At 46.0% G+C, this 19363-nt stretch overlaps 1 protein-coding gene across 1 annotated transcript in view; it reads left to right on the forward strand.

Annotated features, from left to right (window-relative positions):
• ttc27 (tetratricopeptide repeat domain 27) overlaps positions 1-19363 on the forward strand; it is a 124726-nt gene that overhangs the window by 94200 nt on the left and 11163 nt on the right. Inside the window, exons 13-16 of the mRNA XM_038960503.1 lie at positions 13889-14116; positions 15329-15427; positions 15887-15939; positions 17397-17562. Coding sequence (XP_038816431.1) covers positions 13889-14116; positions 15329-15427; positions 15887-15939; positions 17397-17562 — 546 coding nt within the window. The remainder of the gene's footprint in view (positions 1-13888; positions 14117-15328; positions 15428-15886; positions 15940-17396; positions 17563-19363) is intronic.

The raw sequence follows: 19363 nt of genomic DNA on the forward strand, positions 1-19363 counted from the left end.
GGAGTCATCATGCCCGGTAGTCCTGACGTATGGTCCATACTCCCTCCAGGTGGGCAGGGCTGACCCACACACACACCATACTCCCTCCAGGTGGGCAGGGCTGACCCACACACACACCATACTCCCTCCAGGTGGGCAGGGCTGACCCACACACACACCATACTCCCTCCAGGTGGGCAGGGCTGACCCACACACACACCATACTCCCTCCAGGTGGGCAGGGCTGACCCACACACACCATACTCCCTCCAGGTGGGCAGGGCTGACACAAACACACCATACTCCCTCCAGGTGGGCAGGGCTGACACACACACACACCATACTCCCTCCAGGTGGGCAGGGCTGACACACACACACACACACCATACTCCCTCCAGGTGGGCAGGGCTGACTCACACACAGTCCCAACCCTGAATGCGAGGCCTGCGGGCCTTTGTGCTCTGTTATTGACTTACAGCTTGTTTTGTCTTCCAATCTGATTACAGAGGTGCATTCTGATCAATAAAGTAAGTCCTTCATTCTAAAACTATGCGCTTTGGCCAAAGCCAGCGGTCCATGTAACATGATAAAAAAATGCTAGGCAATCCATTTGTCTGGAGAAGACGGGTAGATTTCAGTATTCTCGGTGTCTGAATGCATGCTTAATGTGAATGAGCCATAACCGGCCGCAGCCTGAGAAAAAAACAGAAGCTAAAATGGACAAACGGGAAAGCGGAGGGGGGAACGGAGCTTCCACCGTTTGATAGCTTCTGCCAGTCTTGAGCACATGATATAAGTTTATCCACTAGAGTTTTGAAGCTAATTGTCATATTACACCAGCTTCTGTGTAAACCTTTAAGCAAATAAACAAGACGAAATATTGAACAAAATTGTTATGGTATAACCCAGTCCAAAATATCCGTGTTTGAAATAAATGTATGGTATTGACAAATGTTTAATGCACCTCTGCACAAATGGGGCAGTAAATCACATAGGAATATCCCGGTACATGTAATTCAGCCGTAGAACCGAGTATATATTTTCGCATTCACAACATCTGAATGTTATGTATTTTTTATTTATTATTTTCGTTTTTTTTATACATTTATCGATATGACATTACATCATTACATAACACTAATAACAAAAACATAACACCCAACAAGACAGCACCTTTCAACCATATGTCTGTGGTTGGAATATTAAACAGCAAGTAAATATAAATGAATAATAATATAAGAAAGTAATAATACATTATTTTTTGTTTATTTTTTTTACACTATATATAAAAAAAAAAAAACATTACACATAAATTTGTTCTAACTTATACCCTAGCTTCTCACCCGCACGTCGGGTCCCTTATATCATTCAAAAAGTGTTCCCATGTCATACTACATTTCCCTTTCCTCTCCTGTAATTTTGCTATCATTGATTCATAAGATGCAGTCTCCACCATGAGTTTGAGCCAATCTGTTGATTTCTGACTATCTGCACTCTTCCAGCTACGTAGTATGAGTCTTGCCGCAGTAAGAAAACCCACTGAGGCAAGACCAAACTCTTCTTTGCAAATACCTGGTGGTAAAATAAATATATCCCTAAAAGAATAAGCACAGCTGTGGGGACTGGGATAGGCTGTCAGACCCATTCTTCAAGCTTTTTAAGAACCTCCTTCCAAAAAGGGAGCACCATGGGACATCCCCATATAGCATGCACAAAGGTACCTACTTCACCCTTGCATTTCCAGCATAAGTTATTTAGCAATTAACCCATGTTATGGAGTCTAACTGGGGTCCAGTAGTAATCTTATGTGTAAATTTACCCATTGTATTCCTGGTACACCACCCTAGATTGGAAATAATATTTTCCCATACATCCTACTCAGTCACAATTAAGATCCCTCTGCCAAATCAACCTTAAATTCTCACAATGTCCATATTTTTATATAACACTGAAGCGGAGTGTGATATTCCTGGTAACATGAAGTATTGTTCTAACAACAAGTTTTCATCACTCTGGAGGTTAATACTCATAAGAGACCCCATGCAGCTCCTTAGACCATGCCCAAACCGGATGTGCACGTGCGTGATTTTGTCCCCCCCACACCAAACGCAATCACGACACGTAGGTTGAAATATCAAAACAAACTCTGAACCAATTATATTAATATGGGGACAGGTCGAAAGCATTAAACATGCATGGCAATTTAGCTAGCTAGCTTGCAGTTGCTTGCTAATTGGCTTATTTAGCTGGCAAGCTTGCTGTTGCTAGCTAATTTGTCCTGGGATATAAACGTTGAGTTGTTATTTTACCTGAAATTCACAAGGTCCTCTACTCCGACAATTAATCCACACATAAAACGGTCAACCGAATCGTTTCTAGTCATCTCTCCTCCTTCCAGGCTTTTTCTTCTTTGGACTTTAGATGCCAATAAACCATGTAACTTTCATAATAAGGTGAATTACCACAACCGACCGATCTCAGTTCATCTTTCAATCACCCACGTGGGTATAACCAATGACGAGATGGCACGTGGGTATATGCTTCTAAAAGCCAATGACGAGATGGGAGAGGCAGGACTTGCATCACGTTTGGTGTCACAAATAGAAGCAACTTCTATTTTAGCGCCTGGTAACGCAGACGCTTGTTGGCGGTTGTGAGTAGTGTGGGTGCAATGATTGAATAACATGTATATGTACATTTATTTTGCAATGCTCGCACACACGCCGCATCTGGTTTGAGTAGCGTGTTAGTTGTAAGTATTTCCAGAAATCGCCCATATCTGGTAAATTAAATTTCTCCTTCAGGTCCTGATAGGACATAAGCCCTCATTTCTCATATAGATCCCCTATTGCATGCATGCCGTGTCTTAGGAAAACAACGTATCTGGGAGGTATGGCTATGTAAACTGATGGGTTGTGACATATGGAAGACTCTTTTTTTTTTATATATATACTTGGAAATTCCAAGCATCTTATGAATCTTAACCCAAACCTCTCGCATGTTGAAGGATTGGGTTAACCTCTTCAGTTGGTTGTCTCTGAATACTTTTTTGTGATATTGCCTCAATAGGCTTAAACGGGGCTGTGATAGACCTCTGAGTCCATCTCAAATGGGAATCGTAATTGCCCCAGTGTCTGGCCAATTTGGCTACTTCAAATGATATGTTGTATAGGTTACATTGGGTAATGCTAGTCCTCCTTTATCCCTTGTAGCATATAACTTGTTGACATTTATTCTGGTTTATTTCCCATCCCAAAGATAATCCTTAATCATTTGATTGTACTGCTTAAATAGTAAGGGGGAGATGGTCACAGGGAGTATCATGGACACATAATTCAACTGTGGCGCCACAAACATTTTAACAGTATTTATTTTTCCCCTTAAAGTAAGATTAAGCAACCTCCATTTATCAAGATGATTCTTTATTTTTTTGTAGTAGTGGCTACATTAAATTAATGGCTACATTAATTTAATGTAGCCATAAGATAATCACGGTACTCCATTCTGTTTATTTGTGTTTACCTGTCGGCCCCAGCCGCGAACTCAGGCTCTGTGTGTAGTTAATCCGACCCTCTCTGCCTAGTCATCGCCATTTTACCTGCTGTTGTTGTGTTAGCTGACTAGCTGCTGTTGTCTCACCTGTTGTTTTAGCTAGCTCTCCCAATCAAGACCTGCGATTACTTTATGCCTTACTATATGTCTGTCTCGAATATCAATATGCCTTGTATACTGTTGTTCGGGTTAGTTATCATTGTTTCAGTTCACAATGGAGCCCGTAGTTCCACTCCTAATACCTCTGATACCTCCTTTGTCCCACCTCCCACACATGCGGTGACCTCACCCATTATAACCAGCATGTCCAGAGATACAACCTCTCTTATCATCACCCAGTGCCTGGGCTTACCTCCGCTGTACCCGCACCCCACCATACCCCTGTCTGCACATTATGCCCTGAATATATTCTACCACGCCCATAAATCTGCTCCTTTTATTCCTTGTCCCCAACGCTCTAGGCGACCAGTTTTGATAGCCTTTAGCCGCACCCTCATCCTACTACTCCTCTGTTCCTCGGGTGATGTGGAGGTAAACCCAGGCCTTGCATGTCCCCAGGCACCCTCATTTGTTGACTTCTGTGATCGAAAAAGCCTTGGTTTCATGCATGTCAACATCAGAAGCCTCCTCCCTAAGATTGTTTTACTCACTGCTTTAGCACACTCTGCCAACCCTGATGTCCTTGCCGTGTCTGAATCCTGGCTTAGGAAGGCCACAAAAATTCTGAGATTTCCATACCCAACTATAACACTTTCCGTCAAGATAGAACTGCCAAAGGGGGAGGAGTTGCAATCTACTGCAGAGAGAGCCTGCAAAGTTCTGTCATACTTTCCAGGTCTATGCCCAAACAGTTCGAACTTCTAATTTTAAAAATGAATCTCTCCAGAAATAAGTCTCTCACTGTTGCCGCCTGCTACCGACCCCCCTCAGCTCCCAGCTGTGCCCTGGACACCATCTGTGAATTGATCGCCCCCCATCTAGCTTCAGAGTTTGTTCTGTTAGGTGACCTAAACTGGGATATGCTTAACACCCCGGGAGTCCTACAATCTAAGCTAGATGCCCTCAATCTCACACAAATCATCAAGGAACCCACCGGGTACAACCCTAAATCCGTAAACATGGGCACCCTAATAGACATTATCCTGACCAACTTGCCCTCCAAATACACCTCTGCTGTCTTCAATCAGGATCTCAGCGATCACTGCCTCATTGCCTGTATCCGCTACGGGTCCGCGGTCAAACGACCACCCCTCATCACTGTCAAACGCTCCCTGAAACACTTCTGCGAGCAGGCCTTTCTAATCGACCTGGCCCGGGTATCCTGGAAGGATATTGACCTCATCCCGTCAGTTGAGGATGCCTGGTCATTCTTTAAAAGTAACTTCCTCACCATCTTAGACAAGCATGCTCCGTTCAAAAAATGCAGAACTAAGAACAGGTATAGCCCTTGGTTCACTCCAGACCTGACTGCCCTCGACCAGCACAAAAACATCCTGTGGCGAACTGCAATAGCATAGAATAGTCCCCGCGATATGCAACTGTTCAGGGAAGTCAGGAACCAATACACGCAGTCAGTCAGGAAAGCAAAGGCCAGCTTTTTCAAGCAGAAATTTGCATCCTGTAGCTCTAACTCCAAAAAGTTCTGGGACACTGTAAAGTCCATGGAGAACAAGAGCACCTCCTCCCTGCTGCCCACTGCACTGAGGCTAGGTAACACGGTCACCACCGATAAATCCGTGATAATCGAAGACTTCAACAAGCATTTCTCAACGGCTGGCCATGCCTTCCTCCTGGCTACTCCAACCCTGGCCAACAGCTCCGCCCCCCCCCGCTGCTACTCGCCCAAGCCTCCCCAGCTTCTCCTTTACCCAAATCCAGATAGCAGATGTTCTGAAAGAGCTGCAAAACCTGGACCCATACAAATCAGCTGGGCTTGACAATCTGGACCCTCTATTTCTGAAACTGTCCGCCGCCATTGTCGCACCCCCTATCTCCAGCCTGTTCAACCTCTCCTTCGTATCATCTGAGATCCCCAAGGATTGGAAAGCTGCCGCGGTCATCCCCCTCTTCAAAGACACCCTGGAGACACCCTGGACCCAAACTGTTACAGACCTATATCCATCCTGCCCTGCCTATCTAAGGTCTTCGAAAGCCAAGTCAACAAACAGATCACTGACCATCTCGAATCCCACCGTACCTTCTCCGCTGTGCAATCCGGTTTCCGAGCCGGTCACGGGTGCACCTCAGCCACGCTCAAGGTACTAAACGATATCATAACCGCCATCGATAAAAGACAGTACTGTGCAGCCGTCTTCATCGACCTGGCCAAGGCTTTCGACTCTGTCAATCACCATATTCTTATCGGCAGACTCAGTAGCCTCGGTTTTTCTAATGACTGCCTTGCCTGGTTCACCAACTACTTCTCCGACAGAGTTCAGTGTGTCAAATCGGAGGGCATGTTGTCCGGTCCTCTGGCAGTCTCTATGGGGGTACCACAGGGTTCAATTCTCGGGCTGACTCTTTTCTCTGTATATATCATTGATGTTGCTCTTGCTGCGGGCGATTCCCTGATCCACCTCTACGCAGACGACACCATTCTGTATACTTCTGGCCCTTCCTTGGACACTGTGCTATCTAACCTCCAAACGAGCGTCAATGCCATACAACACTCCTTCCGTGGCCTCCAACTGCTCTTAAACGCTAGTAAAACCAAATGCATGCTTTTCAACCGGTCGCTGCCTGCACCCGCACGCCTGACTAGCATCACCACCCTGGATGGTTCCGACCTAGAATATGTGGACATCTATAAGTACCTAGGTATCTGGCTAGACTGCAAACTCTCCTTCCAGACTCATATCAAACATCTCCAATCCAAAATCAAATCGAGAGTCGGCTTTCTATTTCGCAACAAAGCCTCCTTCACTCACGCCGCCAAACTTACCCTAGTAAAACTGACTATCCTACCGATCCTCGACTTCGGCGATGTCATCTACAAAATAGCTTCCAATACTCTACTCAGCAAACTGGATGCAGTTTAACACAGTGCCATCCGTTTTGTTACTAAAGCACCTTATACCACCCACCACTGCGACCTGTATGCTCTAGTCGGCTGGCCCTCGCTGCATGTTCGTCGTCAGACCCACTGGCTCCAGGTCATCTACAAGGCTATGCTAGGTAAAGCGCCGCCTTATCTCAGTTCACTGGTCACGATGGCAACACCCACCCGTAGTACGCGCTCCAGCAGGTATATCTCACTGATCATCCCTAAAGCCAAAACCTCATTTGGCCGCCTTTCCTTCCAGTTCTCTGCTGCCTGCGACTGGAACGAATTGCAAAAATCTCTGAAGTTGGAGACTTTTATCTCCCTCAACAACTTTAAACATCTGCTATCTGAGCAGCTAACCGATCGCTGCAGCTGTACATAGTCCATCGGTATATAGCCCACCCAATTTACCTACCTCATCCCCATACTGTTTTCATTTATTTACTTTTCTGCTCTTTTGCACACCACTATCTCTATTTGCACATGATCATCTGATGATTTATCACCCCAGTGTTAATCTGCTAAATTGTAATTATTCGCTCCTATGGCATATTTATTGCCTACCTCCTCATGCCTTTTGCACACATTGTATATAGATTCTCTTTTTTTTCCTTTTCCCCCCCTACTATGTTATTGACTTGTTTATTGTTTACGCCATGTGTAACTGTGTTGTTGTCTGTTCACACTGCTATGCTTTATCTTGGCCAGGTCGCAGTTGCAAATGAGAACTTGTTCTCAACTAGCCTACCTGGTTAAATAAAGGTGAAATAAAAAAAAAAATAAAAAAAGAAAATTTGCATGATTCTGTAGCTCGTTGCTCAGTTTTATACCCAGTTATTTAATCCCTGACGGCACCCATTTTAACTGAAATGAAGTAATTGCAGCAGGGGGACATCAATTGGATACAGGCATAGACTGACTTCTGACAATTCATCTTATAACCAGATATCTGTGACAACATCTCAATTGTGTTCAAAACCAAAGGGATTGATGTGGCCGGTTCCCTAATAAGTAACAATATGTCTTCAGCATATATAAACAGCTTATGCTCTCTGGCACCTCCCATCACTCCTTTGATTCCTGAATCAGCTCTGATTGCTGCTGCCAAGGGCTCCAAAAATGGAGTAAAAAGGAGAGGTGAGAGAGGACTGCCCTGCTGGGTTCTCCTCGACAAATTAAAGAAGAGAGCATACCATTTGTGAGGACTGCTGTTCTTCGATTGGAGTATAATACCTTGACCCACTTGATAAATCTAAGGCAAAAGCCAAACTTTTCAAGGGTATACGTCAAAAAGCCGCACTCCAACCTATCGATTGCCTTCTCTGCATCTAGGGAAAGGGCTGCCACCTGAGTATCCTCTTTTTGACTCAGCCACATGAGGTGAAGCAAACGTCTAAGATTCTGTGGAGGTTCTACTTTTTACACATCCCACCTTATAATATGAGGTCAAACCTTCTCCAGCCTCATGTCTAGTACTTTGGAGAGCAGCTTACAATCAATTTCGATTAAACTGGGTCAGTGGGGGGGGTCTATCCTTCTTGAGAATGAATTAAATGAATGCCTTGTTAAGTGTCAGGTAGGTGCTCCAGTTCCAGAGCTTCTGCGTACACCTGTGTTAATATAGGAGCTAATACGTCAATATTCCTCTTATAATACTCAGCCGGGAAGCTGTCTAATCCTGGTGACTTTCCAGACTTCATTGAGGTGATGGCTGTTCTTATCTCAGATTATAGTATAGGAGTGTCCAAATCCTTTATTTGATCTGGGGACAACCCCGGAAGCTTTATTTTTGAAAAAAAGGCATTCAGTTTAGCTGGGTGTAAGTTACATTCAGACTTGTATAGAGTCAAATAAAAGTCACAAAACACATTGTTATTATCTTTTGTACCAGTCAGTACCTCCCCACTTCCATTTTTAATAGCTGGTATTACAAAACTGGCATCTGTTTGTTTCAATTGTCTAGCCAATCATTTACCAGTTTTTTTCACCACTTTCAAACATATTCAGCCTTTTTGTTATAGATCTCATGTAATTGAAACTTCAGATTACAGACTTGTTTCAACAGTGACTTTTTCCATCTCTTTAATTTGAGAGGCTAGTTTTTCAACTCTTTCTTGATCTTTTCTTTGTGCTATTATTTTGCCTTTAACATAAGCTTTAGAGGCCTCCCACACTGCTCAATTTATCAGTGGAACCAATGTTTGTTTGAAAAAAGAAGATCTATTTGTGCGGATAGGTCAGTGGATAATGACTCCACCTTAGCCAGCACAGTCTGTTCAGATTTAATGATAGCCACCATTACCATGTCTAGGTCGGGGGGAATCAGAGTCCGTGTCAGGTGAGCCCGAGGCTTCAGCAGAGGCCTGCTCTTTTGTGGCCCGCAGCCATTGTTGTCTCGACATTTTACTATTAAAAGGCCGGCATTTTCCGGGGAAAAAGCCAGATTAGTAAATTGGGTTCGATTCTAAATTAAATGTTACAAAATGAACACGGTGCGGGAGGTGTTGGTCAAGTATTAATAGTAAATTGTTTGCCCTGGGTGGTTGGAGCACAGAGAAAATGCATCTTCACATGTTGTTACTCACCAGTGCCCCAGCCTCTTCCTTGTTGCTGTAAAAAGCCTAATTTTATCTGCCAGCTCCTTGGTCATATCGGGAAAGAATGATAGCTTGCAGCCCATGATAGCTTGCAGCCCTTCCAAGGCACCTCTCTCTTCTCCCAATACATTGACTTCGCAGAGGCCAGCACTCACTCTCTCCAGATCCCTGAGAAAGTGGATGATGATCGGTCTAGGCAGATGATTCTCGCAAGGTATTGGTGCTAGGGAACGGTGGACTCGTCCAGATCCACCTCCAGGGCCTTCGAGATAATTTGTCTGATGCATTCCCACGGCTTGCCATTCTCCAGGCCCTCCTTGACCCCTAAAAGTCTTAAATTGAGGCACCTGTCTCGGTTAGCTGCGTCTTGCACGCTTCTGTGGAGATCCTCATACATTTTGGCTTTCTTCTCTGCTTTCTTAATCAGTTGGTCGTTGTCATCCTCCAGCGTTGATATCCGACCCTCTGCCTCATCTAGCCACTGTAATATGACCAATACATCTTCTTGCATATCCATCTGAGATTGCTTGACCTGAGAAACATCCGATTCAAGAATGGTGCTGACTCTACCCATTTCTTCCATGGCCTTCTGTAGGGATGATTGCAAGGCCGACAATGAGCTAGGTTCTATGTTCTGCCCTTTCAACGTCATGCTTGCTGAAGAAGTGCTAGCAACAGAGCTAGTCCTGTTAGCCATTGCTAATCTGAATTCAACGCAGACATTGCTGAGAAACTTCAATAAAACAACGAAAATAAACTTCCCCCTCAAGCAATTATACTAAATTGACTATTCTGTCAAACTTAGAAGAAATTGGGAGGGTTTTATCTGGAGGCTCCTTTCAGACAACCACCTTGCTTCGCAGAATCACGTGATTCCCATTGTTCAGTTTTTCAAAAATATTCCAAGCCTGATTGGATTCCCTTTGATGTGCAACTGCACTGTGGAAAATTACTCTCCCCTCACAAAAACGATTCATGGCTCCCACTGTAAGACAGGGCCCATTTACACAAGCAACAGATCTAGCCAAAGGGTGATTCCTCTCTAACCTTAAACAAGGGTTCAGAGAACTCCCTATTTGATTTTCCCAATGCAATAAGGGTGTCTCTCTACCTCTCCTCCCGCTCTCACTCTGTCTTTATGGAGGAGCACACGGGGGGTTCTGAAGGGTGGCCATGCTCTGAGGTTATTCACAATCACCCTTTTCCATTTCCCCAGAAGGTCTACTGAAGTACTACTTTAGATTCAAGTCATTCTCCAGTGAGAAGCACATAGTCTCTGTCTTATTGCCTGGCAAGAGCATGTCAAGGGCAATATCATAAGAGTTTTCTAATCAGTTAATTCTTTGCCAGCAGTCGGCTGTAGGTGTGCCCTGTTGATCTTGTGAATATAAACTCCCTAACATGCATTTTTCATGGTAATACATTTTTCCATTCTTTCAGGGAAACAGTTTTTCCTGGGTGTGCAGCACCCTTCCAAATAACTGAATGGCGGCAACTACAGGATTAAATGCAGTACATATAGCTGTAAAACTGACTTGTTTAAATATAAGTAAAAGATTTGTTGAAGGCCAGAACTTGTAAAGGATCAGGATCCAGCAGCAGCGATTGGTGTGTGTGGTCTGGAAAAGGCCATGGCAGCCCAGTTCTTTGTTTTGATCAGCAGCACTAGTGTGTGATGTGATGGCAATTTGTAACCCTGAAGAACGATTTTGATATTTGAAGGAAAATCCAATGGAAATGGTTTTATAATGGGCTGTAAATTGTTGGCTAGCTCCCTCCAGTAGAGGAAAAGGGTTTAATTCTAATGTGGATGCACATGTCCTCTAAGATGAGTTTGTCCGACGTTATATTCTACTATAGTATGTGTGGTCAGGGTAAATACAAATATGTGACATATGAGTGGAAGACATTACCAGCGTAATCGGATAACAGCCATAGTCATTATGATATTTATACTCTGTGATTAAATTATTAGAAAAGAAAAGCTGAGAGAAAGAGACGACTTACTGATAATATACAGTACCAGTCAAGTTTTGACACCACCTCATTCAAGGTTATTATTTTTATTTTATTTTTCATTTGAGATACCAGCCTCAGAAATTGCAGCCCAAATAAATGCTTCACAGAATTCAAGTAACAGACACATCTCAACATCAACTGTTCAGAGGAGACTGTGTGAATCAGGCCTTCATGGTCAAATTGCTGCAAAGAAATCACTACAAAAGGACACAAATAAGAAGAAGATTTGCTTGGGACAAGAAACACAAGCAATGGACATTAGACCGGTGGAAATCTGTTCTTTGTTCTGATGAGTCCAAATGTGAGATTTTTGGTTACAAACGCTGTGTCTTTGTGAGAAGCAGAGTAGGTGAACGGATGATCTCCGCATATGTGGTTCCCACCATGAAGCATGGAGAAGGTGGTATGATGGTGTGGGGGGGCTTTGCTGGTGACACTGTGATTTATTTCAAATTCAAGGCACACTTAACCAGCATTCTGCAGTGATATGCCATCCCATCTAGTTTGCGCTTAGTGGACTATCATTTGATTTTCAACAGGACAGTGACCCAACACACCTCCAGGCTGTGTAAGGGCTATTTGACCAAGGAGTGATGCAGTGCTGCATCAGATGACCTGGCCTCCGCAATCCCCCGACCTCAACCCAATTGAGATGGTTTAGGATGAGTTGGACCGCAGAGTGAAGGAAAAGCAGCCGACAAGTGCTCAGCATATGTGGGAACTCCTTCAAGACTGTTGGAAAAGCATTTCAGGTGAAGCTGGTTGAGAGAATGCCAAGAGTGTGCAAAGCTGTCATCAAGGCAAAGGGTGGGTACTTTGAAGAATCTCAAATATAAAATATATTTTGATTTGTTGAACACTTTTTTTGGTTACTACATGATTCCATATGTGTTATTTCATAGTTGTGATGTCTTCACTATTATTCTACAATGTAGAAAATAGTAAAATAAAGAAAGTCTTGAATGAGTAGGTGTGTCCAAGCTTTTGACTGATACTGTATGTCGGTCTCCTGTAATTTTCTGTCATTGATAGTTGCTGAACTCCCCTCACTGTTCTGTGGTACCATTGCCCTATTCTCAATCCAATCTGTTATTTGCGATATTGCAGAGGTCCATGCTTCTACTATTCAAGCTGATACGAAAAACACGTTTTGTTCAAACAAATATTTCACTTTGCCAGCCATATTGTTTTTACGTTGTAATTCCATGTGTTGGAGTTGAGTTCGGGGTCTTGTGGTCTGATGAGTGGTGTGGTAGAGATGGCTATGGTTACAAGCTGCTCCATGGGGGCCCAGTGTGTGCCAGTGGACTTGGCCCAGATTCAGCCTTCAGAATGGGATCCAGTAAAAGAAACCAATGAAAACCCAGAAACCCTTGCGCCCAAAAACACTCAGGCTGTGGGTAGATTGGCACATGAACAAAGCAGCATCTTAAAGTGAGTGGAAACCTGATCATTATTCTTCAAATAAATCCGTTTTTACATTGTATTTAGTCAGTTGGCAGCTGAGGGGGAGACGAGCAAGTGGGGCAACAGTAGGAAGTGTGGCCGTTGGGATTGACCACTGGTCTGGCCATGGGGATTGAACCCTGGTTACCACTGGGGAGCAGTATGTGACTGGCCATGGGGATTGAACCCTGGTTACCACTGGGGAGCAGTATGTGACTGGCCATGGGGATTGAACCCTGGTTACCACTGGGGAGCAGTATGTGACTGGCCATGGGGATTGAACCCTGGTTACCACTGGGGAGCAGTATGTGACTGGCCATGGGGATTGAACCCTGGTCTCCGCTGGGGAGCAGTATGTGACTGGCCATGGGGATTGAACCCTGGTCTCCATTGGGGAGCAGTATGTGACTGGCCATGGGGATTGAACCCTGGTCTCCGCTGGGAAGCAGTATGTGACTGGCCATGGGGATTGAACCCTGGTCTCCATTGGGGAGCAGTATGTGACTGGCCATTTGGATTGAACCCAGGTCTCCTTTGGGGAGCAGTATGTGACTGGCCATGGGGATTGAACCCTGGTCTCTGCTGGGGAGCAGTATGTGACTGGCCATGGGGATTGAACCCTGGTCTCCGCTGGGGAGCAGTATGTGACTGGCCATGGGGATTGAACCCTGGTCTCCGCTGGGGAGCAGTATGTGACTGGCCATGAGGATTGAACCCTGGTCTCCACTGGGGAGCAGTATGTGACTGGCCATGGGGATTGAACCCTGGTCTCTGCTGGGGAGCAGTATGTGACTGGCCATGAGCATTACCGTTAGACCACAGGCACTTCACAACCCGATCATTATTCTACACACAACTGTGTAGAAAGAGGGGATACAGTACTCAAATCAGCTCTTTTGAGAGGTTTAGTGTCTGTTGGCTTTTATTCTGGCCATGCTGGAGAACATGTAGTTGAGGCTACAGTAGAAGTAGCCCCAGTTTCAACATCTTGATTGAGCTTCCTTCCCCAGTGAGTGGATTGTGGCAGTCCCAGACCAAATCAAAGCCTGATTATTGTTAGCAGGGAATATTGAGTGTCTTAGCTCTGAGGGTTGTCAGGAACCAAGACATTTTGACTAACCACCACCACCTCTGTTGCCCTCTTTTCTCATCCCTTTTCTTCCCCTCATTACCAATTCTTCCTGTATTTTTGTGCTTCTCTCTCTCCCTCCCCCTTCCCTCTGTTTTTCTCCCTCCCTCCTCCCTCTCCCAGGCAGAGGAGATCCTGCGTAGGGAGTTGGAGAAGAAGGAGACCCCCAGTCTGTACTGCCTGCTGGGGGACGTGCTGCGTGACCAGCAGTACTACGACCAGGCCTGGGAGCTGTCGAACCATCGCAGCGCCCGCGCCATGCGCTCCAAGGCCCTGCTGCACCTCCGGGCCAAGGACTTCCAGCAGTGTGTGGAGTGCTTTGAGAAGTCACTCCGCATCAACACCATGCAGGTAAACTAACCTCTGAAATGGCTAGTTTTGGGTAGGATGTTGAAAAGAATAATGTCATCAGGGCTAGCAGGTAGAACTCACAGGGTAAAACTTAACTACCTGACCTGCAGGTAAGCTACCTACAAGTGATAGGATAGATTTTTGTATTTTTTATGAATAGATTAAATAATGTATTAACTTCAAAGAGTAGTTGGTTAGCACCGAGCACAGTAGAACTGGAATGAATCTGCGCCTTTGCCCCCATTCACCTACCCACACACACTTTCCCATTTCCCCAAGGAAGTAGTGTTGGGACAGTTGTGTCTGGGACCTGTCCTGTTGGCTCCCAGCACACAGAGGGCAGCCAACTCACCCTGTAACCACTCCTCTGGATAGCAGAGTGGAGAGGGTGAAGAGGAGAAATAACGAGTCAGTTTCGCCCGGGGGAACAGAGGAAAGGGAAATAATTTCCTGTTTTCCTTCCCTCTTCTGCCCTTTGTCCATATTTAATTCAGCAGGTCAGCCAGCAATAGGATGTTTTAATTTAGCTTGTTCTGCCATAATGACCTTCACCCTCCGTTTTTCAAGGGGTTGTTGAAGTATTGTCAAGGAGATATGAGGGCTCTTGTAGCTGCTGGAGCGATCGTTTACATCTTTGGAGAATGAAGATAAATAGAATAGAAGGGTATATTCCTCCGTTTCCCACCTCCCTCTGATATGAGCCATGAGATGTTGTAGTGTGCTGTGGTGAGAGGGGAAAGACACAAGAAAGTGGGGGGAGAAAGGGAAATGGAGGGAGAAAGGGAAATGGAGGGGGGAGAGAATCCGGGGGACTGATGTCACAGCTGATTTTTACAGACGGGGGCCTGCCTGTCAGTCACAGAGCGGTGGCAGGTGGGCTTTCCTCCAAATCAAACACAGGCACAGGAGGGCTGCAACATTAGCCAACATGGCATTTGCGTTTCTTTTTCCGCTTCCTTTTTTTCCACGTGTGTCCTGTGTGGCACCTGCCAGTCAGCATGGCAGGGATGGTTTGAAAGCAGGACTGAGAAAGTGTGGCAGGCTCAGCGCATTGTTAGTTTATACCGTGGATCAAGGGGGTGAGTTAGCACTGAGATAATATAGAATTCTCACCATGAATACATGAGACTATAAATGATATTCCACTCAACATTTCACAGTTTAGTATTCCTGAACTCACTGCTCATGTTTGACTCTGTCTTGTTTCTACAGCTTGGGGTGTGGTTCTCCCTGGGCTGTGCCTACTTTTCCCTGGAGGGCTATGAGGGTGCTGCCAAGGCCTTCCAGAGGTGTGTGGGACTGGAGCCAGATGTAAGTGCATTACTACACCACCTTACAGTGTCAGGCATCATCGCACATAGGAGGGCAGAGTCAATCACATGAATGCACAGTGGGACCATCACAATACCATTCATCTCTCGTTTTGTCACTCCCTCTACTCCCCCCCTTCTCTTTTTCCATTACTCACAAATACACACATTCCCACACAAACACACACCCCCACACACAAACACACTTTGACAAACGGAAAACACTCCCTTCCCATAACCCGAGCTATAACACTCTTCAGCAGTCCTCCAGCAGTCTTTCCAATTCAACTTAATGACCCATACGGCACCCGTGTGCCCACTGCATTGAGCGGGAATGTGCTCATGTAGCACTCAGCAGAACATATTTAGGCTCGGGGGGAGTCAGTCTTCTGCCACAGCTTCTTAACAACCCTGTGCTTACTTGTGTGTAAGCTGTACATCTTCATTTGTCCTCCTTCAGAACGCAGAGGCGTGGAACAACCTCTCCACGGCCTACATCCGCCTGAGACAGAAGTGAGTACTGTATAGTCCCTCCATCTGGACCATTAACCTGTCAATGATTGAACAGAGTTAGGACTCTGGAAGATGTACAGTTCAGTCATAAGTATTTCAGTTGACAGGCTCAATGTTTGAATGTCTCCTTGTTTTGAATTTAGGGTCCCTCAGTCGAGAGCCTTCTCTCCACAGCTCACACACAATTGACTGTACTGAGATTAGCTTTAGGGTGAGGAATTATATTATTGAGCCAACTGGTTTTGGAGGCTCAGCGGGGCCTTGAGAAGACCCGTGTTTCTCACTCACTCACCCGCCCATCCATCCACCCACCACCCTTGTGCCGGCTGACACATACAGTAGGGCCACAACAAAGACAGAGGAATCGGACCTTAATGTTCTCTCTCAGCCCTGATATCCCTGAGGTTCTCCAGCCACTACCCCTACTGATCCAGGACCTGTCACTCTCACAGAGAGAGGGACTCGCACTGCCAGCCAGGAGGCATCCATTCAGCCTGACAGTATTGATTTTTGGCTGGAGAGAGGTATCAAAGAGTAGCACTGATTTACACGCCAATGAAACAGATTGATGTTATAATGCCTTTTTCACCCCACTCCAACTCCTCTAGTCATTGGTTTGGTCACGTAACTGACCTCGTTTCTTTTCAATTACTTTAAAAACTCACTAGGCAGTCGTGATGGGAAAGATAACATCTCAATGCCCTCCTGATTTTACCACAGGACCTAGGTAAACCCCAGCTGACCATGAGGCGGGCATCAGCCAGATTTGTTAGGCTCAAGTCAATTAGTACATTCCCACCACTGCAAGATGGGCAGGTTCTCTTATTTCCCCTGAAAACCACAATCTCTTCCTGGCAGAACTCTGTCTGGGAACTAGGAAGCTCCATGGTTTCTTTATGGGGAAACTTTCCCCCTCAGCCCCTGATCAAATCAGCCCTGTGCTTTCAGGCCTGAAATTAAAAAGCAGGGAGACTTCTACCTGGTTAGCGCCGCTGCTAAATCAGCTGAAGTGGCTCTGTTAAAGAGCCTGTAGCCTGTGGTGTGTGTGAGTGTAGGTGGATCAGAGAGAGAGTATCAGGGCGGTTGTCACGGCGAACTGTTAACTTATGTAGCCTGCGTCTCACTGAGGTGTCAGACACAGGGGGCAGGCAGCCATGTCAGTCAGACTTGGCTATGGTCCACCTCTGGACAGCTGCTGAGGTTACAGAGATGCAGGCACCTCACCTGAAATAGTGACTCATTACTGAACTGTAGAAATGACTGGTAGGACCGACTCCTAACTTATGTACCTCAAATTTGCACGTTGACGTTAATGCATGTCTGTGTGCATCTCAATTTAGTATTCATCCCATAAGACTTTGTAAGCTGCCCCTGAAGAAATGGTGAGCACCAGCCATGTAAAAATACTTTCCATGGCACCACTAATTCCAGCGCCTGTCTGTCCCACTGTCTGTCAGGACGAAGGCTTTCCGCACCCTGCAGGAGGCTCTGAAGTGTAATTACGAACACTGGCAGATCTGGGAGAACTTCATTGCCGTTTGCACCGACGTGGGAGAGTTCGCAGAGGCCATCAAGGCCTACCATCGCCTTATGGACCTGAGGGACAAGTTCAAGGATGTGCAGGTAACGATAGTGCCCACAGGCACTGATCTAGGATCAATTTACCATATCCAAAAATCACAACCTTAGCCATTTAGGGGAAAATGCTAAACTGACCTTAGGTTAGTGTCAAGGGACAACTTCATCCTACTTGGTTTAGAAAAGAACAGCTTTTCCCTTGTTTACAGGATTATTTCTAAAATGGAAATGTGCTGTGCTACAGTAATAACCCAGCTAACTTTCCACCCACACTGGTTCCTGTCACAGATAAGTCCCATGTCATAGCTTGTTCACATCTAGGAGCAGTACTTGTAAAGCAACCGAGGATTTGAATACGCCCGGCTCCATATGCCACCAGGAGCGTGCCTTTAATGGCACCATACGCCTCTCATCTGCTCGTTCCACGGTGCTGCCCCTCTAACAACCAGTCGTTAACAACACCCACGTCTCCCGTAAAGAGAGGAGCCTGGGTAGGCTTTCTCAGCCGTGTGAGATTCAGGCTCCATATGTTCCAGGGCACAGAAGGGTCCACTCCACCCCCCCCTCTTGCCCTCTCTTAGCTCCATCACAGAACCCAGGGCCTTCCAGAGGGTGACCCCTTGGGAATGAAGAATATATACAAGAGGTTGCAGTCTGTTTGAGCAGAGCCCTCTGCCACCGCCACCTGCTACCACCTCTTTAATACTGAAACCACTTCGGTCAGAGAGCTCGCCTAAAGGAGACCTGAACATTCTGGACCTCTATGACAACACACCACTTGACCACCAGTCTATCATTTTGCTGCGACTCTTATCACGATTTCTAATGGAATGTCAGGTGTCGATATTGCAATGGGGTCCACAGACCTTTGAGGACCCTACTGACATTCTCTGAAGATGTCCCTGCAATATATCCACGGCAATAGTTATACCCTGCCTGCTAGGCTTATCAAGCACTTTCATTTGGTTTCATTTGAAAAAATCTACATGAAAAATGTGATTTTTGTGTGAATCATCGCTGGCTAATTGGAAACCCACCAACGCTTACTAAATAGAAAATTAACTGTCGACTTTGAATAAACGAGTCCAAACATAGCTACTGAGCAAAACTGCAATATACTGTATAAGTCCTCAGCCCCGGAATACATACATTCTGTCTTCAGAGCAATTAACTTTAAAGAAGATGTTTCAGCACGGATGTAAAAGCTCTAAATAACAGAGCTTTAGGTGTCTGGAGGTTGGGTGCTCCTGGGGGTCCGGTCATAATCCCCAGCCCTCGCCTCGTCCTGCGCCACCACTGTAGCGCCACTTAACATGCACAGCCCTGGTTGGATCTGTTTCATTGCCTTTTCTAATTAGCTTGGCAAAGTCAGTGGGGGTTTGCTCAAAATGTGTTATTTTCCGGGCCTCCCGGGTGGCGCAGTGGTCTAAGGCACTGCATCGCAGCGCTAGCTGTGCCACCAGAGTCTCTGGGTTCGCGCCCAGGCTCTGTCGCAGCCGGCCGCGACCGGGGGGTCCGTGGGGCGACGCACAATTGGCCTAGCGTCGTCCGGGTTAGGGAGGGTTTGGCCGGTAGGGATATCCTTGTCTCATCGCGCTCCAGCGACTCCTGTGGCGGGCCGGGCGCAGTGCGCGCTAACCAAGGGGGGCGGGTGCACGGTGTTTCCTCCGACACATTGGTGCGGCTGGCTTCCGGGTTGGAGGCGCGCTGTGTTAAGAAGCAGTGCGGCTTGGTTGGGTTGTGCTTCGGAGGACGCATGACTTTCGACCTTCGTCTCTCCCGAGCCCGTACGGGAGTTGTAGCGATGAGACAAGATAGTAATTACTAGCGATTGGATACCACGAAA

Source organism: Salvelinus namaycush, chromosome 22 (genome assembly GCF_016432855.1).
Source record: "Salvelinus namaycush isolate Seneca chromosome 22, SaNama_1.0, whole genome shotgun sequence".
Taxonomy (NCBI): domain Eukaryota; kingdom Metazoa; phylum Chordata; class Actinopteri; order Salmoniformes; family Salmonidae; genus Salvelinus; species Salvelinus namaycush.